At 44.6% G+C, this 24,035-nt stretch overlaps 1 protein-coding gene and 1 pseudogene across 1 annotated transcript in view; one reads left to right on the top strand and one right to left on the bottom strand.

Annotated features, from left to right (window-relative positions):
* The window catches only part of LOC112222151 (collagen alpha-1(II) chain-like), a 28,482-nt gene extending 25,457 nt beyond the window's left edge, over nt 1-3,025 (top strand). Inside the window, exons 51-53 of the mRNA XM_024384796.2 lie at nt 139-326; nt 609-845; nt 1,033-3,025. Coding sequence (XP_024240564.2) covers nt 139-326; nt 609-845; nt 1,033-1,179 — 572 coding nt within the window. The 3' untranslated portion in view covers nt 1,180-3,025. The remainder of the gene's footprint in view (nt 1-138; nt 327-608; nt 846-1,032) is intronic.
* A 2-nt stretch (nt 3,026-3,027) lies between these two features.
* Nucleotides 3,028-23,839, bottom strand: LOC112222150 (annotated as a pseudogene).
* Nucleotides 23,840-24,035: the final 196 nt, after the last annotated feature.

Below are 24,035 nucleotides of genomic sequence, written 5' to 3'. Positions count from 1 at the left end.
GGAATTTTGTTTTTTATTCATCAAGGAAGATTCCCCCAAAATATACAGTGTAGAAAGGAAAGAACACGTGTATAACATGATCAGTCCAAACAGTGCTAGGGTTTGAACAATTTTTCCTCTGCTCCTCTCGTTCTTCAGGTGACTACTGGGTGGATCCTAACATTGGTAGCACAGCTGATGCCATCAAGGTCTTCTGCAACATGGAGACTGGCGAGACCTGTGTGTACCCCAGCATAGCCAACGTGCCTCAAAAGAACTGGTGGACAAGCAAGAGCAACGACCGCAAACATGTCTGGTTCGGAGAGACCATGAATGGAGGATTCCACGTGAGTCTCTTCTCGCTATCAATAATAATGTCACTGGCACCTTTGAGTGAAACATAGCTACTCCTTTAGTAGAACTTCATTTCAAGGGTTATCCTGATCATCAGTCAAACCCTTCCTCAGTGTTTCCTTTTATGAATTAAACCTATATTTCAGCCTCGCAGATAATTGATAGACATCACAAAATCCTACCATCCATAAACCTATGACCTCCATATGACCTCCATTTTTGCGACTGCACTCGTCCTTACCATGTCACACTTAACCCTCCCTCTCCCTGTATAGTTCAGCTACGCTGAGGACGGTACCAACGCCGCCAGTATCCAGCTGACCTTCCTGAGGCTGCTGTCCACGGAAGCGTCTCAGAGCCTCACCTACCACTGCAAGAACAGCGTGGCCTATATGGACGCATCCACGGGCAACCTGAAGAAGGCTCTGCTGCTCCAGGGCTCCAACGACGTGGAGATCAGAGCTGAGGGAAACAGCCGCTTCACCTACAGCGTTATGGAGGATGACTGCAAGGTGAGAGGGATTAGGCACTGTCACGTTAGGTCAGGGAAAGGATGGACATAGTTAAGTAGGACCATGGGGGAAGGCACAGTGCAGTCACAGTAGAAAAATTTTAAAAAGCCATTTTTCTGTTATTGTAGTCTATGGAAATATATAGAGGGTTACTGCACTTCAACATGTCTCTGTTGTCGTCCCACAGAAACACACAGGCCAGTGGGGAAAGACTGTCTTCGAGTACAAAACACAGAAGACCTCCCGTCTGCCCATCGTGGACATTGCTCCCATGGACATTGGAGGAGCGGACCAGGAGTTCGGTGTGGATGTGGGAACAGTCTGCTTCTTGTAAAGTGAAATAAACACAATGGCAAAAAAACTCAAATATGAAAGAAATAACTCAACTATGAAACAATACACACTCTACAAAAAAGAAGACTGACTTTAAAAAAAAAAAAGAAGGAAACTGTTTCTCTGGCAAAGTGCTCTCCAAGTTGTACTCCATGGATGTTAGCACTGAAGGGCACCGGCGTTCCAGCATTCCCTGTCAACCCACTTCCTGAGATCCAGTCATGTTTCCCATGGCCCACAGTTGACGGGAATGAGCCAGGAGGAAGAGGGACCAAGCCAAGAGACGAGTGATGAAGAAACAGAAACATGACTCGATGTCACTTATTTATTGTCTAAACCTTACATGGGCAGAGGTTTGGTACAGTAGGACTGGGGAGCTTCACCATAAGAGCAAAACAAGCCCATCCTACCACAGAAGACCTAGAACCTCCCACTTCTACTCCACCTCCCTCCCCCGTCTCCTCTCCAACCTAGCTACAAATATGCCATTTTGAATCAATGTGGACCAAAACATATTTTCAGTTATTATAAACAAGTCCAAGTGCTCCAAATGTTTTTTACCATCAAGACGGGGAGAGAAACTTTTACTGTGCATTATAAATCTTTGGTTCTGTGTTGTAAAAGTGTGTGTTTATAAAACAGCCAGATGGTTTTATATATATTTCCACATTGTGTGTGTACATGTGTCTAGATATATGCACACCAACACTTTTTGGAAAATGAGGATTAATTTGGGATGTATTTTTCCATTGTCTTTTACCCCTTCACTGTCCATTAGAGGAAAATATCTTACTCAGTTCACAAACAACCTACATTTTCTAATAAAATTGGGGAAAGTTGTAGTCATCCTGATTGTTTAAAGCTACCTCACGCTGAAAAACACAGTGAAAACATTCACCTTAAATCTTGAGCTGACCAACATGTGCTTTTGGGTGGAACTGGGGCTGAACGGCCATCTTTGCTTTGGGGTGCTCCATCTTCAGAAGGTGCTATGAGTTCTAGAATTCAGTCTCTGCCCCCCCCCATTCCCACTAGCCTCACACCACACCACACACACACACCCCACCCTGGAGGACAGGTGCAGCCAGGCAAAGCAGAAAACCAAGGGACTTTGGGTAGTACCCTATGGAGTCCATGCCCCACAAATAGAATCACGGGACTCCAAGGAGAGCCGCCCAAACAACCAGGGGGGGTTGTCTCTGTGTGTGTGAGGGTGTGTAGATTTTTTTGTTATTATTACATTTTATGATCAAGATCATTTTTTTTGTTTTGTTTATTTTGTTACAATTTTAATTGATGTAAATTGGAAATAAAAAGAAAATACCAAGTAACAATTAAGTTGACTTTTAACTGAGCTTCTTTTAAATAAGTACAGAAAAGGCATGAGGGTTGGATAGCTTTTTCTGTTAACTGAACCCAAGGCCTGTGTACTTTGTTTTTGTTGTTGAGAGGTCAGTTACCCTTTTTGAATGTTTGTGAGTGCATGGCATGTGTGTAAGTATGAATGTGTGAGTGTGCGACTGTGTTTTCCTATGAGAGAATGTCATAACACAGGAATGAAAGTACTGTATTCAGTCACCGGTTTCAGGGTGGCGTCAGGCATGGTTGGCTTCTTTTTGTTAGAAGGCATAAATACAGTAGAGAAAATGATGTGCTGAATGGAATTGAAGTATTTTGTACATTAACAGTAATGTTTTAAAGATGCTTCAAGACATGGCCACGTAGGTGTTTGTCAGCGTTTGGTGACCCGCTTGTCTGTTTCCCTTATCCTCTACACTTCCGTTCTCCTCTCTGTACCTCTCCATATCTTTCTTCTGAGCAATAAAAATTAGACTGAAAAGACTAAACAGTGATATTCTTCTTTAAAGGGAAATTATTCTTGTTATTACAAACCTACGTTGACATTATCACAAATGTCACAAGTATAGAATAAGGGACGATACAGTATACTCCTTTACCTAGAACATGGAGATGATTTAAGAAACATCAAAGACACACTGAAGCCTCCCGATCACCTCTTTTGCAAGAACAAACTGGCGATGGCTTGACCTGAACCTCATCCCACCAACCCCCTTGCCATGTCTTGGACTAGGCATAAAAAAAGAGACAAATATCCATTTGCATAACACTTTGTACACGTTTATTTAACAAGTGTTCCAAAAATGATAAATTGTACTTAAACATGACTTGAAATATGGTTTCTGTGTTAGTTTGCGTGTGTGGTTAGGAGATGAGTTCTGTGTAGAGTGTCTGGTTGGCGTAGTCTGCTGGCCTGCCCTGGGACAGGGGGGGAGAGGGGCTGCCTCCAAGGCCGGGCTGGGGATTCCCAGGACTCATAAAGCAAAAAGGCACATGAGTAATCTTTCCATTAGACCAACACTGTGGAGAGACAACATCACTAGTGTCACTGAGATGAGTTTAGCGCCACCTAGCTAGACCTCGTGCTCTATTCACTGCAGCACATCAATAGCCATGTCAAATGGAATGATCAGTGGGTACACCATGTACAATTTCTAGTTGAAGTCTCATTGCCCATCTTTCCCATTCAAATGACATTAATGCATAAACTACTTTTGAGTAAAACAAAAACAAACAAATAACTTTAAAATTGAAAGTAAACTATAGCGTTAAGAACAGTTTAAGCAGCACTGTGGGGAAACATCTAAATGCCTGGTGGTCCCCTAAATGTAAAGAACAGCATTTGTAGAGACTGACCACAGTGAGCTGGGCTCCATGCTTGTAGTTGGGGTTGAATTGCATCAGTCTGGGCTCTGTCCCGGCCTCCCCCTGAACAAAACCACTGACACACATAGACAGACAGTTGATTGATTTGAGTCTTGAACACTGCGATCATGGCAGGGCGGCCTGCTTCAGCATCTCCTGATGGAACAGGTAAGAGGAAGTGAGTGGAGGAGAGAAGATGACAAAACACACTTTCCAACTTGGAGAAAGAGGAGAGGAGGGAAGGAGCCTGACCTTTGAGAAGCAAGCCTAGTCTCTCTCCTGTCGGGTCCCACGCTAGCGACTGGATCTCTTCTCCGACCCTGAAAAACACGCATACACAATAGGCTAATCTGTAAGGTTAATCAATAACTAGTTTAGTGAATGACTAGTTAACCCAGGCCTTTCCTTACGCCATATCTCCATCTGGTGTATTTAAGGTTGTCTCAGACAGGTCGGCCACCACTGTTGCTGCCTTCGGCCCCCCTGACATCCCTAAGGGTATCCCTAGTGGAGAAAGAGGAGGACTTACATCAAAACAAACAACGCAAGCACACAGCACACAGTGTAAAACAACTGTAAGAGGTTGGTGTGCTTCATATCATACATGGTCTTGTGTTTGTGTGTGTACCTGGGGTGTCAGTGAAACTTAGGGCATAGATGACAGTCTCTCCAAGCACACTGAAGAGCAGCCGACTCCCATCAGGACTCCAACTGCCAGACTAGACAGTTACAGAGAGACAGTTAGCCAAACACACAAACACCCACACAGAACAGGTGTCTCACCTGACAGCGTCCCTTCAGACAAGGCCACCGCTCGCAAGTCCACATCCTGGTTTCCCAAACCCTGCAGCAACACACATAAGACATACACTACTGTTGAAAAGTTTGGGTTCACATAGAAATGTCCTTGTTTTTGAAAGAAAAGCACTTATTTTGTCCATTAATATAACATCAAATTAATCAGAAATACAGTGTAGAAATTGTTAATGTTGTAAATGACTATTGTAGCTGGAAACGGGTGATTTTGAAGGGAATATCACATAGGTCCATTATCAGCAACCATCACTCATGTGTTCCTTTGGAAGACCCGTTTTATTGCTTCTTTAATCAGTACAACAGTTTTCAGCTGTACTAACATACGTGCAAAAGGGTTTTCTAATGATCAATTAGCCTTTTAAAATTATAAACTTGGATTAGCTAACACAACGTGCCATTGGAACACAGGAGTGAGTTGGTTGCTGATAATGGGCCTTAACGACATAAAGCTCTCCTGCACTACTGTCTCTGACCTGAAGAGGTAGGAGGGTGTAGCTGCCAGCACGCAACTGCCATCAGGGGACCAGGATAGGTACGTGACTCTCCCCCTCCCACACAGTAGAGAGGCACACAGCTCTCAACAGCTACATCCCACACCTGACAGAGATAGAAACAGAGACAGAGAGAAAGAGAGTCACAAGGATGTTCCAGCATCACAGTAAAATACTTTCACAGTTGAGTAGCAGTAGAGTAGAGGTTGAGACTGCTGGTTCCTACCAGCATGGCAGTGTCCATGGGAGAGGCCGACACCAGGAGAGATCCGTTAGGTGACCATGCCATGGAAGTGACAGGGGAGTGGCCTGGGTGGAACAGGACCTGGGCACAGCCAGAAGAAGGTCTGTGAGAGGGAAGAAGAGATAGAAAGAGATTGAATGAGAAATAGGGAGGACGGAGAAAAAGAAAGTTGAAGAGTATAATAATGAGCATGTATACCTGGTAGAGAACGAGGTGGGGTCCACGTGCCAGACCAGCAGGCAGTTGTGACAGGCCACAGCCAGGGTAGACGCACACAGAGGCTTCCACTGCAGGGCTGCCACACTGTGCTGCAAACGGTGCTTTAGGGTGGGAGTATTAGCACTGAGGGAGAAAGAGACAGAGTGTTTGAGAGAGAGAAGGAGAAAGAGACAGAACAAGTTTAACACCGCACTAGGTTGGTCTGACTGAATATGATTTTGAGGACATAGGTTTTATCTGAATCCAGGAAACCGGCCCATACGAAGATTCTCAATTGGTTTTGCTTGGCTCCTCACGTCCTCTCCTCGCCTTTTGAAAAAGGTAAAAAATAACCAAGAAGAGGCAGCGAGTAGAGGAAACAATTCCGCTTATATGAAATGACTCTCCTTCTCCACTTGCGCGTCATCATGTAAATCACGTTTAGGAATCCCAAAATAAATATGTTTAGTAAAAATGTAATTAGATAGTTGTGCTAGACATTTTATAGATAAAAGTTAAGTAAAGGTAAGTTTTGTTTTCAAATATGTGCATTCTTTTCTCCTCAGAGAACACAACAGCTGTTTCAAAGGGGGTGTGACTGGTTTCAAAACTCTTCCGCGAGAGCCGACCGTAGGATACTCTTGTGAACCCTCTGCCGAAGGATGTAATCGAGGAGGTGAGCATATTCCTCCGTTCACCTACTAACGAATTGGCATTCTCCTCAACCACTTATCAATTTTCAGGCCCCGGAGAAGAGGACGGAGGAGTTGAGAAACTCCCATAGAGTTTAATAGTCAACGACACAGCACCATTGCAACAGACCGGCAGTGGGGCCATGAGTCTGCTACTTACCTCTTGGGGTTGTAGATGTTGATGGAGTCGTCTAAAAGGGAAACACTTCTGGGTGTGTGGGTGCCAGGCGAAGCTCCGCACTGCACAGTCCGACCTGAAACACAGGGAGCAACAACAGGGTCTGGTTGCACCAGTAGGGCTTAAAAAACATTGATCTTTAATAGGGCTGTTGCGGTGACCGTATTACTGCCACACCAGCAGTCACGAGTCGTGACGCAGTCATATTCCACGTGAACATTAAGCCACGGAAATCTCCTCCTATGCACTCTGGACGTGCGTTGGTTGTACCCAACTGCCTAACGACCGTCAGGTCATTAATGGCCTGGTACTGAGGGCTCTATTGTCTCTCTAACCACTCTGACATCAATGCAGATGCAATTGAAAATCACATCAAACACTTACCATCAAAACCGTATCATGCTTTTAAAACGTACTTCACTGTGATCGATCAATTTGAAGAAAGTTCAACAAAAGGTTGAAACTGAGTGGAAAACATGGTCGTTGTGGATGTTGTTTCAAAGTCAAACATGGATACGGACAGCGCTTTCTAAGGTGATGATTAATTCAAAACACACATACGCATATTATAGCTTATAGCTTATGCATAGGCCTATATATGAGCCCAAACCTAAAGAAAAAAAGTTAGTGTACACTCAGTGTACAAAACATTAGGAACACCTGCTCTTTCCATGACAGACTGACCAGGTGAAAGCTATGATACCTTATTGATGTCACCTGTTAAATACACTTCAATCAGTGCAGATTAAGGGGAGGAGAGCAGTTAAAGGATTTTTAAGCCTCGAGACAATTGAGACATGGATTGTGTATGTGTGCCATTCAGAGACTGAATGGGCAAGACAAAATATTGAAGTGCCTTTGAACGGGGTATGGTAGTAGGTGCCAAGCGCACCGGTTTGAGTGTGTCAAGAACTGCAACGCTGCTGGGTTTTTCACGCTCAACAGTTTCCAGTGTGTATCAAGAACGTTCCACCACTCAAAGGACATCCAGCCAAATTGACACAACTGTGGGAAGCATTGCAGTCAATATGGGCCAGCATTCCTGTGGAACGCTTTCGACAATTGAGGCTGTTTGGAGGGCAAAAGGGGGTGCAACTCAATGTTAGGAAGGTGTTGGTAATGTTTTGTACACTAAGTGTACAATACATAGCCTAATAGCCTACTGCATAGGCCTACACATAGCAGAAAAACATATTAAAAAAATAAACATTTAAGATGTCTTTGGAACATAATTGATCAAGCCTATAGTCCAAAAATTATAACAATTCTAGTAATCACCAGTGAATGTGGACTGTATTATTACGCATACTCTATTCATGAGTCAGAGAAAACGTACAGGCCTAGGCAAAATGCTATTGGTTCATTGATTGTGCAAGGCGGCATTAAGCATTTGCCTACAATTAGAGTGAATTTGTAATTGATGCATCCAAACAGACTTGATCTACCTGCAAGAAATTTTAATGGACGGCAACTTTAAGCCAAGTATGATCGGTAATACATTTAAATGATGGGCTTAAAATGGACTGACCAAGTATTATCAGATGTTTACAGACAAGGGGACAGATACACTTGAGAATCTATCAATAAAGTACAACCTCCAGAACTCTGTTATACAATTATTTACAAGAAAGAAGCCATCTTACTAAAGCAGTGGGACCTAATAAAACGCTTAGTGATATACATTTCATTAATTACACTGAACAAAAATAAAAACACGTCTTTACATTGTGTTGGTCCCATGTTTCATGAGCTGAAAAATACAGACATTTTCTGTACGCACAAAAAGCTTATTTCTCTCAAATGTTGATTTGATTAAAAGGCATGATAATTACACAGGTGCACTTTGTGCTTGGAACAATAAAAGGCCACTCTAAAATGTGCAGTTTTGTCACCCAACACAATGCCACAGATGTCTCAAGTTGAGGGAGTGTGCAATTGGCATGCTGACTGCAGGAATGTCCACCAGAACTGTTGCCAGAGAATTGAATGTTCATTTCGTTACCATAAGCCACCTCCAACATCATTTTACAGAATTTGTCAGTACGTTCAACCAGCCTCACAACTGCGGACCACACATATGAGCAAGCAGTTTGCAGATGTCAACGTTGTGAACAGAGTGCCCCATAGTGGCGGTGGGGTTATGGTATGGGCAGGCATAAGCTACGGTCAACGAACACAATTGCATTTTATCGATGGCAATTTGAATGCAGAGATACCAGGACGAGATCTTGAGGCCTATTGTCGTGCCATTCATCTGCTGCCATCACCTCATGTTGAAACCTGAGGTGATGGCGGCAGATGAATGGCACAACAATAGGCATGATAGTGCACGGTCCATGTCGCAAGGACCTGTAGACAATTTCTGGAAGCTGAAAATGTCCCAGTTCTTCCACAGCCTGCATACTCACCAGACATGTCACTGATTGAGCATGTTTGGGAGGCTCTGGCTCGACGTGTACGACAGTGTGTTCCAGTTCCCGACAATATCCAGCAACTTCGCACATTTCAAAAGCCACAATAAACAGTCTGATCAACTCTATGCGAAGGAGATCTGTTGCACTGCATGAGGGCAAATGGTGGTCACACCAGATTGTGACTGATTTTCTGATCCACACCCCTACTTTTTTTTAAGGTACAGTATTTGTGACCAACAGTCACTTGAAATACATAGAACAGGGCCTAATGGATTTATTTCAATTGACTGATTTCCTTATATGAACTGTAACTCAGTAAAATCTTATAAACACAACATGCTACATTTTCTATTTTTTATCAATATAGTAATACCCCAAGAGGACTGGAAGGACATATCTAGTAACACTCTTGAAAATTCAGTCAAGATTTTTTTACAACTCCTTTAATAAAATCAAAATACAACCTTGACATCACGCCAACTTACTGGGTATCTGTGCTTAGCTCTGCTCTCCAATACTCAAATATTATATTCCTGCCCAGTCCTCAATCATTTCTGGATCGAAGTATAAAAAGTATTGAATGATATGTTTGAATGTTCACAACCCATCATGCACTGCTCCTCAATTCTAATAAGTACCTTTTCAGAATTCTGAGAATAACAGCACTTAAACAGATAACTAGAAATTGGCTTAAACCGCTGGCACCACAAATGAGCAATTGGAAAGAAAAAATGTATTTAATATATAGTATGGAAATGACAACTTATAGAATAAGAAACCAAATTACTACTTGAGATACGATGGGAAAAAATATAAAATACAAACATTATAGTATGAAATATTTAGTCTGTATCAGGAGGTAAAGTGTACATGTTTTAAATGGACGGGTTTGTGTGCTTGTGTGTGTGAATGGGTGCATGTAAGCGAGTGTAGAAGCGCGAGTGTGTGAACCCAAATCAGAAACCGTGAATAGACGGCAGCATTAAACCATGGCAAGGTGATTGGTGTAATAACATATTAACACATGTAATAAAGCATTCACTGACTGTTGTCTGCCTGTGGCCTATAGCTTGCACTAATAAATGCTCTCTGTTTCATAACCTCCCCTCCCCCTGTTCCCAGCAGATACTAACCGCACTGGCAGCACCCCCCGCACAGGTGGCTGAAACTCCATAACCACAGTTCACACACACACACACACACACACCTCAGCACAGAAAACAAAGAACTCAGCTCTGCACCAATGGAGAAGTGACAGCGGGACCAGACCAAGCCCTGCTGTTCCACGCCAACCAGTCCGAAGCAAGAACAAAGACGATTCTACCTACGTCATTCTATGTACAAAATCCTATGCACACCATGTTTCTGGGCGCGCTTCAGCTGTCTCCCTCTGAGTCAATTGAACGAGCCCGTGCACGCCGGAGCAATACTTTTCACTGAATAAACAGCCTTACTTTATACTCTATTCCACCGAGTCCTGGTTCATGACCGAGTCCAGTTCCTCCAATCTTATCATCAACATTGGCAATATGGCTGAATACAAACAGTGTAGTTATTCCCTTCATAAGGCAATCAAACAGGCAAAACTTCAGTACAGAGACAAAGTGGAGTCGCAATTCAACAGGTCAGACACGAGACGTATGTGGCAGGGTCTACAGACAATCACGGACTACAAAGGGGAAACCAGCCACGTCACGGACAGCGACGTCTTGCTTCCAGACAAGCTCAACACCTTCGCCCGCTTTGAGGATAACAGTGCCACCGACGCAGCCCGCTACCAAGGACTGTGGGCTCTGCTTCTCTGTGGCTGAAGTGAGTAAGATATTTAAGCGTGTTAACCACCGCAAGGCTGCCGGCCAAGACTGCATCCCTAGCCGCGTCCTCAGAGCATGCGCAGACCAGCTGGCTGGAGTATTTACGAACATATTCAATCTCTCCCTATCCCAGTCTGCTGTCCTCACTTGCTTCAAGATGTCCACCATTGTTCATGTACCCAAGAAGGCAAAGGTAACTGAACTAAAAGACTATCGACCTGTAGCACTCACTTCTGTCATCATGAAGTGCTTTGAGAGGCTAGTTAAGGATCATATCACCTCCACCTCACCTTACCTCTCAATGATGAGACAGCCTACAGAGAGGAGGTGAGGGCCCTGGGAGAGTAGTGCCAGGAAAATAACCTCTCACTCAACATCAACAAAACAAAGGAGCTGATTGTGGACTTCAGGAAACAGCAGAGGGAGCACACCCCTATCCACATCAACGGGACCGCAGAGGAGAAGGTGGAAAGCTTCAAGTTCCTTGGCGTACACATCACTTACGATCTGAAATGGTCCACCCACACAGATAGTGTGGTGAAGAAGAAGGCGCATCCGTGCCAATTTGGCTTGGCCCCTAAGACCCTCATACTTTTACAGATGCACAATTGAGAGCATCCTGTCAGGCTGTATCACAGCCTGGTACGGCAACTGCACCGCCCGCATCCGCAGGGCTCTCCAGAGGGTGGTGCGGTCTGCCCAACGCATCACCGGGGGGAAACTACCTGCCCTTCAGGACATCTACAGCACCCAATGTCACGGCCAAAAAGATCATCAAGGACATCAACCACCCTAGCCACGGCCTGTTCACCCCGCTATCATCCAGAAGGCGTGGTCATAACAGGTGCATAAAAGCTGGGACCAGTTTATGCTGTTCTGTGAAGGGAGTAGTACACAGCGTTGTACGAGATTCAGTTCTTCAGTTTCTTGACAATTTCTCGCATGGAATAGCCTTCATTTCTCAGAACAAGAATAGACTGACGAGTTTCAGAAGAAAGTTATTTGTTTCTTGCCATTTTGAGCCTGTAATCGAACCCACAAATGCTGTCTCAACAAGGCCAGTTTTATTGCTTCTTTAATCAGAACAACAGTTTTCAGCTGTGCTAACAATTGCAAAAGGGTTTTCTAATGATCAATTAGCCTTTTAAAATGGCTAACACAACGTGCCATTGGAACACAGGAATGATGGTTGAAGATAATGGGCCACTGTACGCCTATGTAACCGGTGTAAAATGGCTAGCTAGTTAGCGGGGTGCGAGCAAATAGCGTTTCAATCGGTGACGTCACTCGCTCATAGACCTTGAAGTAGTAGTCCCCTTTCTCTGCAAGGGCCACGGCTTTTGTGGAGCGATGGGTAACGATGCTTTGTGGAGAGGCAGTTGTTGTTGATGTGTGCAGAGGGTCCCTGGTTCGAGCCCAGGTAGGGGCGAGGAGAGGGACAGAAGCTATACTGTTATATTGATGCTGTTGACCCGGATCACTGGTTGCTGCGGAAAAGGGGGAGGTCAAAAGGGGGATGAGTGTAACCGGTGTGAAATGGCTAGCTAGTTAGCGGGATGCACGCTAATAGCGTTTCAATCAGTGAAGTCACTGCCTCTGAGACCTTGAAGTAGCAAGGGCAGCTTCTTTTGTGGAGCGGTGGGTAACAATGCTTCGTGGGGAGGCAGTTGTTGATGTGTGTAGAGGGTCCCTGGTTCAAGCCCAGGTAGGGGCGAGGAGAGGGATGGAAGCTATACTGTTATACCTATGTAGATATTCCATAAAAAATCTGCCGTTTTCAGCTACAATAGTCATTTATAACATTAACAATGTCTACACTGTATTTCTGATCAATTTGATGTTATTTTAATGGGCAAAAAATATGCTTTCCTTTCAAAAACAAGGACATTTCTAATACCAAAACTTTTGAAAGGTAGTGTATGTAAAGCAGATACTTACAATTTTTTTTTTTTTTTTTGCAAAAATTGATAACCTGTTTTGACTTTGTCATTGTGGGGTATTGTGTATAGATTGATGAGGGGAAAACAACATTTAATCAATTTTAGAATAAGGTTGTAACATAACCAAATGTGGAAAAAGTGAAAGGGTCTGAATACTTTCCGAATGCACTGTAGGCCGACTCAAATTCTGTTTTTCTGAAATAAAACATTTCTTAATATAATTTATTGTGAAGTGTATATTAAATGGATTTAGATTTTTATTTTAATATAGAAAGTTCCAAAGGCGTACATCAGCGGCTTGTATGCGTGTAGGCCTGGAGATGCTAAATGTGCTATGTTAATTAACGGTTAATTACCATGAGAACAGCAGTCATTTTCGTGACAATAACAGGCTGACAAAATGTCATGACCGCCACAGCCCTAGTCTGAAATGCTAGGTCGGGTGTAGCTATGTTCCGACTTGGGGATCAGAATTTACACATGTTTCAGACAAGTTGTAACTAAGTCCGGTGTAAGCAATGCGCGTTCCTAAGATTTGACGCTTCATAATGGCGGTTGCTAGACAACGCCCGTTCTAAACTTTGCAAGGCACGTTATTTCGCATTTTCTTAACCACAACTGGTTGATCAATAAATAATTACTGTGGGAATGAATAACACTGAAGGACGAAAACATTAGAATAAAGTAGGCTAATGTCACTGAAGGCATGTAATAATTTGTTGCCTACTGAAACTTCCAAAGTTAAGTTTTAAATCATTTAAAACAATAGCAGAGTGTGGTCAACAAATCAAATCAAATCAAATTTATTTATATAGCCCTTCGTACATCAGCCGATATCTCAAAGTGCTGCACAGAAACCCAGCCCAAAACCCCAAACAGCAAGCAATGCAGGTGTAGAAGCACGGCGGCCAGGAAAAACTCCCCAGAAAGGCCAAAACCCAGGAAGAAACCCAGAGAGGAACCAGGCCATGTGGGGTGGCCAGTCCTCCTCCGGCTGTGCCGGGTGGAGACCACAACAGAACATGGCCAAGATGCCCAAACGTCCATAAACGACCAGCATGGTCGAATAATAATAAGGCAGAACAGTTGAAACTGGAGCAGCAGCAGTCAGGTGGAAGTTGAAACTGGAGCAGCAGCATGGCCAGGTGGACTGGGGACAGCAAGGAGTCATCATGTCAGGTAGTCCTGGGGCATGGTCCTAGGGCTCAGGTCAGTTGAAACTGGAACAGCAGCATGGCCAGGTGGACTGGGGACAGCAAGGAGTCATCATGTCAGGTAGTCCTGGGGCATGGTCCTAGGGCTCAGGTCCTCCGAGAGAGAGAAAGAAAGAGAGAGAGGAGAGAATTAGAGAACGCACACAGGACACCGAATAGGACAGGAGAAGTACTCCAGATATAACAAACTGACCCCAGCCCCCGACACATAAACTACTGCAGCATAAATACTGGAGGCTGAGACAGGAGGGGTCAGGAGACACTGTGGCCCCATCCGAGGACACCCCGGACAGGGCCAAACAGGAAGGATATAACCCCACCCACTTTGCCAAAGCACAGCCCCCACACCACTAGAGGGATATCTTCAACCACCAACTTACCATCCTGAGACAAGGCTGAGTATAGCCCACAAAGATCTCCGCCACGGCACAACCCAAGGGGGGCGCCAACCCAGACAGGATGACCACAACAGTGAATCAACCCACTCAGGTGACGCACCCCCTCCAGGGACGGCATGAGAGAGCCCCAGCAAGCCAGTGACTCAGCCCCTGTAATAGGGTTAGAGGCAGAGAATCCCAGTGGAAAGAGGGGAACCGGCCAGGCAGAGACAGCAAGGGCGGTTCGTTGCTCCAGAGCCTTTCCGTTCACCTTCCCACTCCTGGGCCAGACTACACTCAATCATATGACCCACTGAAGAGATGAGTCTTCAGTAAAGACTTAAAGGTTGAGACCGAGTTTGCGTCTCTGACATGGGTAGGCAGACCGTTCCATAAAAATGGAGCTCTATAGGAGAAAGCCCTGCCTCCAGCTGTTTGCTTAGAAATTCTAGGGACAATTAGGAGGCCTGCGTCTTGTGACCGTAGCGTACGTGTAGATATGTACGGCAGGACCAAATCAGAGAGATAGGTAGGAGCAAGCCCATGTAATGCTTTGTAGGTTAGCAGTAAAACCTTGAAATCAGCCCTTGCTTTGACAGGAAGCCAGTGTAGAGAGGCTAGCACTGGAGTAATATGATCAAATTTTTTGGTTCTAGTCAGGATTCTAGCAGCCGTATTTAGCACTAACTGAAGTTTATTTAGTGCTTTATCCGGGTAGCCGGAAAATAGAGCATTGCAGTAGTCTAACCTAGAAGTGACAAAAGTATGGATTAATTTTTCTGCATCATTTTTGGACAGAAAGTTTCTGATTTTTGCAATGTTACGTAGATGGAAAAAAGCTGTCCTCGAAATGGTCTTGATATGTTCTTCAAAAGAGAGATCAGGGTCCAGAGTAACGCCGAGGTCCTTCACAGTTTTATTTGAGACGACTGTACAACCATTAAGATTAATTGTCAGATTCAATAGAAGATCTCTTTGTTTCTTGGGACCTAGAACAAGCATCTCTGTTGTGTCCGAGTTTAATAGTAGAAAGTTTGCAGCCATCCACTTCCTTATGTCTGAAACACATGCTTCTAGCGAGGCCAATTTTGGGGCTTCACCATGTTTCATTGAAATGTACAGCTGTGTGTCATCCGCATAGCAGTGAAAGTTTACATTATGTTTTCGAATAACATCCCCAAGAGGAAAAATATAGAGTGAAAACAATAGTGGTCCTAAAACGGAACCTTGAGGAACACCGAAATTTACAGTTGATTTGTCAGAGGACAAACCATTCACAGAGACAAACTGATATCTTTCCGACAGATAAGATCTAAACCAGGCCAGAACATGTCCGTGTAGACCAATTTGGGTTTCCAATCTCTCCAAAAGAATGTGGTGATCGATGGTATCAAAAGCAGCACTAAGGTCTAGGAGCACAAGGACAGATGCAGAGCCTCGGTCCGATGCCATTAAAATGTCATTTACCACCTTCACAAGTGCCGTCTCAGTGCTATGATGGGGTCTAAAACCAGACTGAAGCATTTCGTATACATTGTTTGTCTTCAGGAAGGCAGTGAGTTGCTGAGCAACAGCCTTCTCTAAAATTTTTGAGAGGAATGGAAGATTCGATATAGGCCGATAGTTTTTATATTTTCTGGGTCAAGGTTTGGCTTTTTCAAGAGAGGCTTTATTACTGCCACTTTTAGTGAGTTTGGTACACATCCAGTGGATAGAGAGCCGTTTATTATGTTCAACATAGGAGGGCCAAGCACAGGAAGCAGCTCTTTCAGTAGTTTAGTTGGAATAGGGTCCCGTATGCAGCTTGAAGGTTTAGAGGCCATGATTATTTTCATCATTGTGTCAAGAGATATAGTACTAAAACACTTGAGCGTCTCTCTTGATCCTAGGTCCTGGCAGAGTTGTGCAGACTCAGGACAACTGAGGTTTGGAGGAATACGCAGGTTTAAAGAGGAGTCCGTAATTTGCTTTCTAATAATCATAATCTTTTCCTCAAAGAAGTTCATGAATTTATCACTGCTAAAGTGAAAGTCATCCTCTCTTGGGGAATGCTGCTTTTTAGTTAGCTTTGCGACAGTTTCAAAAAGGAATTTCGGATTGTTCTTATTTTCCTCAATTAAGTTAGAAAAATAGGATGATCGAGCAGCAGTAAGGGCTCTTCGGTACTGCACGGTACCGTCCTTCCAAGCTAGTCGGAAGACTTCCAGTTTGGTGTGGCGCCATTTCCGTTCCAATTTTCTGGAAGCTTGCTTCAGAGCTCGGGTATTTTCTGTGTACCAGGGAGCTAGTTTCTTATGAGAAATCTTTTTAGTTTTTAGGGGTGCAACTGCATCTAGGGTATTGCGCAAGGTTAAATTGAGATCCTCAGTTAGGTGGTTAACTGATTTTTGTCCTCTGGCGTCCTTGGGTAGGCAGAGGGAGTCTGGAAGGGCATCAAGGAATCTTTGTGTTGTCTGTGAATTTATAGCACGACTTTTGATGTTCCTTGGTTGGGGTCTGAGCAGATTATTTGTTGCAATTGCAAACGTAATAAAATGGTGGTCCGATAGTCCAGGATTATGAGGAAAAACATTAAGATCCACCACATTTATTCCATGGGACAAAACTAGGTCCAGCGTATGACTGTGACAGTGAGTGGGTCCAGAGACATGTTGGACAAAACCCACTGAGTCGATGATGGCTCCGAAAGCCTTTTGGAGTGGGTCTGTGGACTTTTCCATGTGAATATTAAAGTCACCAAAGATTAGAATATTATCTGCTATGACTACAAGGTCCGATAGGAATTCAGGGAACTCAGTGAGAAACGCTGTATATGGCCCAGGAGGCCTGTAAACAGTAGCTATAAAAAGTGATTGAGTAGGCTGCATAGATTTCATGACTAGAAGCTCAAAAGACAAAAACGTCTTTTTTTTTTTTTGTAAATTGAAATTTGCTATCGTAAATGTTAGCAACCCCTCCGCCTTTGCGGGATGCACGGGGGATATGGTCACTAGTGTAGCCAGGAGGTGAGGCCTCATTTAAAACAGTAAATTCATCAGGCTTAAGCCATGTTTCAGTCAGGCCAATCACATCAAGATTATGATCAGTGATTAGTTCATTGACTATAATTGCCTTTGAAGTAAGGGATCTAACATTAAGTAGCCCTATTTTGAGATGTGAGGTATCATGATCTCTTTCAGTAATGACAGGAATGGAGGTGGTCTTTATCCTAGTGAGATTGCTAAGGCGAACACCGCCATGTTTAGTTTTGCCCAACCTAGGTCGAGGCACAGACACGGTCTCAATGGTGATAGCTGAGCTGACTACACTGACTGTGCTAGTGGCAGACTCCACTATGCTGGCAGGCTGGCTAACAGCCTGCTGCCTGGCCTGCACCCTATTTCATTGTGGAGCTAGAGGAGTTAGAGCCCTGTCTAAACAATCATTTAGTTTTGACAGACGTGGGTGGAGACTCGTCTTGATCGATCTTCTGGTCGGAAAATGTGAGCTCTAGAAAGATACCCAAGTTTGCGACTTGGAATACAGAGTTATTTGACCGTTCAAAACTATTTTTCCCAGTCGGATCTCATTTTGTTTTAAAGTTCCCAGTTGTCTTGGAACACACTGAAGTCGGAAATTTCAGAGTTCCCAGTTGTTTTGAACACAACATTAGTCTCAGCGGAGGGAGGGAGAGAGCAGCAGAGGGTCTGCCTCTCACGGCCCCTGCTCTCTCCTCCGGTGAGACTGACCAGAGAGAGGGGACATCATCTTCCACTTGATGGCGATACTCTACTTGCACCACATCTGCCTCATGCACAAATGCATGTTGTTCCTATGAACAGAGAATGTTAAATATTCCTCATTATTAAAATAGACACGACGACCTGCTAATAATAATATAAACGCAGGGCTATTGATTAACTTGTCTACTCATTCAGTATAGTGTGGATTTTGGTATTTTGGTATTTTATTAGGATCCCCATTAGCTGTTGCAAAAGCAGCAGTTTCTCTTCCTGGGGTCCACACAAAACATGAAACATAATACAGAATGACATAATACAGAACATCAATAGACAAGAACAGCTCAAGGACAGAACTACGTACATTTTTAAAAGGCACACGTAGCCTACATATCAATGCATACACACAAACTATAAAATAAGAAAACAGTGTAGACAGTGCTGAATATAAACAGACAAACTCACTCAAAAAAAGGCAGCTCTTTGCTGTATTCTTTGACGCTCTCTCTCTCTCTCTCTCTCTGGTCAAGGTTTTATGAATCTCAGGTAGGCTAGTATAACATTTTGCTGTGGCCGGGGTTGTGGAAACTGTAGGCAAGGTGATTTGAGCGATCCAGGACAAATACAATTTAAAAAGGAGTGCAAGCAAGTGATCGACTCGGAATGCCTTGAAGATTGACCTGACCAGTCGATCGTAATCGACCGGTTGGTGACCATTGTTCTAAAGTTAATAAATAACTCATATTTGACAAGGACATAAGAGAGGGTATATTTAAGGATCTAATTGGGGACAAACTAAAAAGGTGGTCTTACCAGTTGAGCACCTGGGAAAACTCAGCGGTCATGTCCTTGCTGCTTAACTGAAGACAAAGGGCAGACAACAACAGTCAAAACACCCTGACAAGTTTAGTATTGTCTGATTGTTACTGATGGAAAATGTGCCATGTGAATTGACTGTGAGACTGGGCCACTTACTGTGAGATGAGGAAACAGAGAGCCGTGGAAGGAGGAGACCCACTGTAGCAAAGCCAGGACACAGCTAGAGCTAACCTCTAGCCACTTGGGCACTGGGAACACACACACATTAAAGAGTTACACACTCTTGCATGATAGAACACTTTCTTATCTGAAGCGCAGTCTGCATGTAATATTTTCAAGACCGTAAAATAATGAAGATAACATGGCACTGACCCTCTGCACTGGAGTTGGCTATTTCATTTAGGAGTCCAGAGAGGCCTGCATCACACCTAGCAGACAGACACAGAGGTAGGAATTAGTGAACAGGGCCTTAGAATTGACTGTGTACGTCTCTGTCTGTGTGCATGTGTCACACACACCAAGCCCCTGCACTCCTTGTGTACAGTGTCTCACAGTGGTCCCGAAATGCTGCCCTGCTGCTGCGAGGTTTCAGTGACTCTCCCGGGAAGTACAGATTCAGAGGATGTGAATCCTACAGCAAATGGAAATACATTAGAGACACACACACACACACACACACACACACACACACACACACACAAAAGAATAAACATCTAAACATTACAGTGACAAACCGTTTTTGGTAACTGAAGTTTGTGGTGACTAGTACAAGGATTGGCATTGATATGATAGCCCACACACCCACCCCAAACCAGACTGCTGGATCTGTGTTGGACTCGCCGTATTGAGAAGTCTCTCCATAGCCGGGCAGCGGAGGGGGGAACAGAGCCAAGGAACACATCATAACCACATTACTCCTGAAAAACACATTTACATTTAATAGCTCAACATTCAGCCATCACATGCAGATGCTAGCTTAATTAGCTAGCTAGTCACTAACGTTAGCTATCTAGCAAGCCTGCCTGTTTATGTTTTATCTGTCGGCCCCGTTGCCTAGTCAACGCCATTTTACATGCTGTTGTTGTGCTAGCTGATTAGCTGTTGTCTCACCTACTGTTTTAGCTAACTTTCCCAATTCAACACCTGTGATTACTGTATGCCTCGCTGTATGTCTCTCTCAAATGTCAATATGCCTTGTATACTGTTGCTCAGGTTAGTTATCATTGTTCTAGTTCACATTGGAGCCCCTAGTTCTACTCTTCATACCCCTGATAACTCCTTTGTCCACCCTCCCACACATGCGGTGACCTCACCCATTACAACCAGCCTGTCCAGAGATACAACCTCTCTCATCATCACCCAGTGCCTGGGCTTACCTCCGCTGTACCCGCACCCCACCATACCCCTGTCTGCGCATTATGCCCTGAATATATTCTACCATGCCCAGAAACCTGCTCCTCTTATTCTCTGTCCCCAACGCTCTAGGCGACCAGTTTTGATAGCCTTTAGCCGCACCCTCATACTACACCTTCTCTGTTCCGCGGGTGATGTGGAGGTAAACCCAGGCCCTGCATGTCCCCAGGCACCCTCATTTGTTGACTTCTGTGATCGAAAAAGCCTTGGTTTCATGCATGTCAACATCAGAAGCCTCCTCCCTAAGTTTGTTTTACTCACTGCTCTAGCACACTCTGCTAACCCTGATGTCCTTGCTGTGTCTGAATCCTGGCTCAGGAAGGCCACCAAAAATTCAGAGATTTCCATACCCAACTATAACATCTTCCGTCAAGATAGAACTGCCAAAGGGGAGGAGTTGCAGTCTACTGCAGAGATAGCCTGCAAAGTAATGTCATACTTTCCAGGCCCATACCCAAACAGCTCGAACTACTAATTTTGAAAATTACTCTCTCCAGAAATAAGTCTCTCACTGTTGCCGCCTGCTACCGACCCCCTCAGCTCCCAGCTGTGCCCTGGACACCATTTGTGAATTGATCGCCCCCATCTAGCCTCAGAGTTTGTTCTGTTAGGTGACCTAAACTGGGATATGCTTAACACCCCACCAGTCCTACAATCTAAGCTAGATGCCCTCAATCTCACACAAATCATCAAGGAACCCACCAGGTACAACCCTATCTCTGTAAACAAGGGCACCCTCATAGACGTCATCCTGACCAACTGGCCCTCCAAATACACCTCCGCTGTCTTCAACCAGGATCTCAGCGATCACTGCCTCATTGCCTGTATCCGCTACGGAGCCGCAGTCAAACGACCACCCCTCATCACTGTCAAACGCTCCCTAAAACACTTCTGTGAGCAGGCCTTTCTAATCGACCTGGCCCGGGTATCCTGGAAGGACATTGACCTCATCCCGTCAGTTGAGGATGCCTGGTCATTCTTTAAAAGTAGCTTCCTCACCATTTTAGATAAGCATGCTCCGTTCAAAAAATGCAGAACTAAGAACAGATACAGTCCTTGGTTCACCCCAGACCTGACTGCCCTCGACCAGCACAAAAACATCCTGTGGCGGACTGCTATAGCATCGAATAGTCCCCGTGATATGCAACTGTTCAGGGAAGTCCGGAACCAATACACGCAGTCAGTCAGGAAAGCTAAGGCCAGCTTTTTCAGGCAGAAGTTTGCATCCTGTAGCTCCAACTCCAAAAAGTTCTGGGACACTGTGAAGTCCATGGAGAACAAGAGCACCTCCTCCCAGCTGCCCACTGCACTGAGGCTAGGTAACACGGTCACCACTGATAAATCCATGATTATCGAAAACTTCAATAAGCATTTCTCAACGGCTGGCCATGCCTTCCGCCTGGCTACTCCAACCTCGGCCAACAGCTCTGCCCCCCGGCAGCTCCTCCCCCAAGCCTCTCCAGGTTCTCCTTTACCCAAATCCAGATAGCAGATGTTCTGAAAGAGCTGCAAAACCTGGACCCGTACAAATCAGCTGGGCTTGACAATCTGGACCCCCTATTTCTGAAACTATCCGCCACCATTGTCGCAACCCCTATTACCAGCCTGTTCAACCTCTCTTTCATATCGTCTGAGATCCCCAAGGATTGAAAGCTGCCGCAGTCATCCCCCTCTTCAAAGGGGGAGACACCCTGGACCCAAACTGTTACAGACCTATATCCATCCTGCCCTGCCTATCTAAGGTCTTCGAAAGCCAAGTCAACAAACAGGTCACTGACCATCTCGAATCCCACCGTACCTTCTCCGCTGTGCAATCTGGTTTCCGAGCCGGTCACGGGTGCACCTCAGCCACACTCAAGGTACTAAATGATATCATAACCGCCATCGATAAAAGACAGTACTGTGCAGCCGTCTTCATTGACCTTGCCAAGGCTTTCGACTCTGTCAATCACCATATTCTTATCGGCAGACTCAGTAGCCTCGGTTTTTCGGATGACTGCCTTGCCTGGTTCACCAATTACTTTGCAGACAGAGTTCAGTGTGTCAAATCGGAGGGCATGCTGTCCGGTCCTCTGGCAGTCTCTATGGGGGTGCCACAGGGTTCAATTCTCGGGCCGACTCTTTTCTCTGTATATATCAATGATGTTGCTCTTGCTGCGGGCGATTCCCTGATCCACCTCTACGCAGACGACACCATTCTATATACTTTCGGCCTGTCATTGGACACTGTGCTATCTAACCTCCAAACAAGCTTCAATGCCATACAACACTCCTTCCGTGGCCTCCAACTGCTCTTAAACGCTAGTAAAACCAAATGCATGCTTTTCAACCGATCGCTGCCTGCACCCGCATGCCCGACTAGCATCACCACCCTGGATGGTTCCGACCTTGAATATGTGGACACCTATAAGTACCTAGGTGTCTGGCTAGACTGCAAACTCTCCTTCCAGACTCATATCAAACATCTCCAATCGAAAATCAAATCAAGAGTCGGCTTTCTATTCCGCAACAAAGCCTCCTTCACTCACGCCGCCAAGCTTACCCTAGTAAAACTGACTATCCTACCGATCCTCGACTTCGGCGATGTCATCTACAAAATGGCTTCCAACACTCTACTCAGCAAACTGGATGCAGTCTATCACAGTGCCATCCGTTTTGTCACTAAAGCACCTTATACCACCCACCACTGCGACTTGTATGCTCTAGTCGGCTGGCCCTCGTTACATATTCGTCGCCAGACCCACTGGCTCCAGGTCATCTACAAATCCATGCTAGGTAAAGCTCCGCCTTATCTCAGTTCACTGGTCACGATGGCAACACCCATCCGTAGCACGCGCTCCAGCAGGTGTATCTCACTGATCATCCCTAAAGCCAACACCTCATTTGGCCGCCTTTCGTTCCAGTACTCTGCTGACTGTGACTGGAACGAATTGCAAAAATCGCTGAAGTTGGAGACTTTTATCTCCCTCACCAACTTCAAACATCAGCTATCTGAGCAGCTAACCGATCGCTGCAGCTGTACATAGTCTATTGGTAAATAGCCCACCCATTTTCACCTACCTCATCCCCATACTGTTTTTATTTATTTACTTTTCTGCTCTTTTGCACACCAATATCTCTACCTGTACATGACCATCTGATCATTTATCACTCCAGTGTTAATCTGCAAAATTGTAATTATTCGCCTACCTCCTCATGCCTTTTGCACACATTGTATATAGACTCCCCCCTTTGTTTTCTACTGTGTTATTGACTTGTTAATTGTTTATTCCATGTGTAACTCTGTGTTGTCTGCTCACACTGCTATGCTCTATCTTGGCCAGGTCGCAGTTGCAAATGAGAACTTGTTCTCAACTAGCCTACCTGGTTAAATAAAGGTGAAATAAAAAAATAAAAATAAAAGATTGGATATACACTTTAGACTTGCTAGCTACTTAGCAGGCTAGCTAGACCGACAATTACTAAATACAACTACACAGTTATCCATGTAGTGGTACATTGTCCATGTACTGTTGTTACCTTTATTTTCCTGTAAAATGTAGCTAGGTTTACAGCAGCTTCAAACAGATCGGCCAGTTAACAAATCCCGCCGTGCTGGATTCATAAACTACGGAGGCCTGTAGAAGGCATACAAAACGGCGAATTTCCACAACGCGGACATACTTTTCCCAGAGGTGAATACTCTGCTGTCATCTATCGGATAAATAGTGGCATTACATCCTACTTCTGTTCGCAGTTCACATTGGTGCTGTTTCATCCATTTGTGACATGGATGAAATAAGCAAACTGTAAAAACGTGCTGGT

This window comes from Oncorhynchus tshawytscha, linkage group LG22 (genome assembly GCF_018296145.1).
Source record: "Oncorhynchus tshawytscha isolate Ot180627B linkage group LG22, Otsh_v2.0, whole genome shotgun sequence".
NCBI classification, from domain to species: Eukaryota; Metazoa; Chordata; class Actinopteri; order Salmoniformes; family Salmonidae; genus Oncorhynchus; species Oncorhynchus tshawytscha.
The sequence above is the reverse complement of the archived record's forward strand: the minus strand, read 5'-3'. Positions and strand labels throughout refer to the sequence as shown.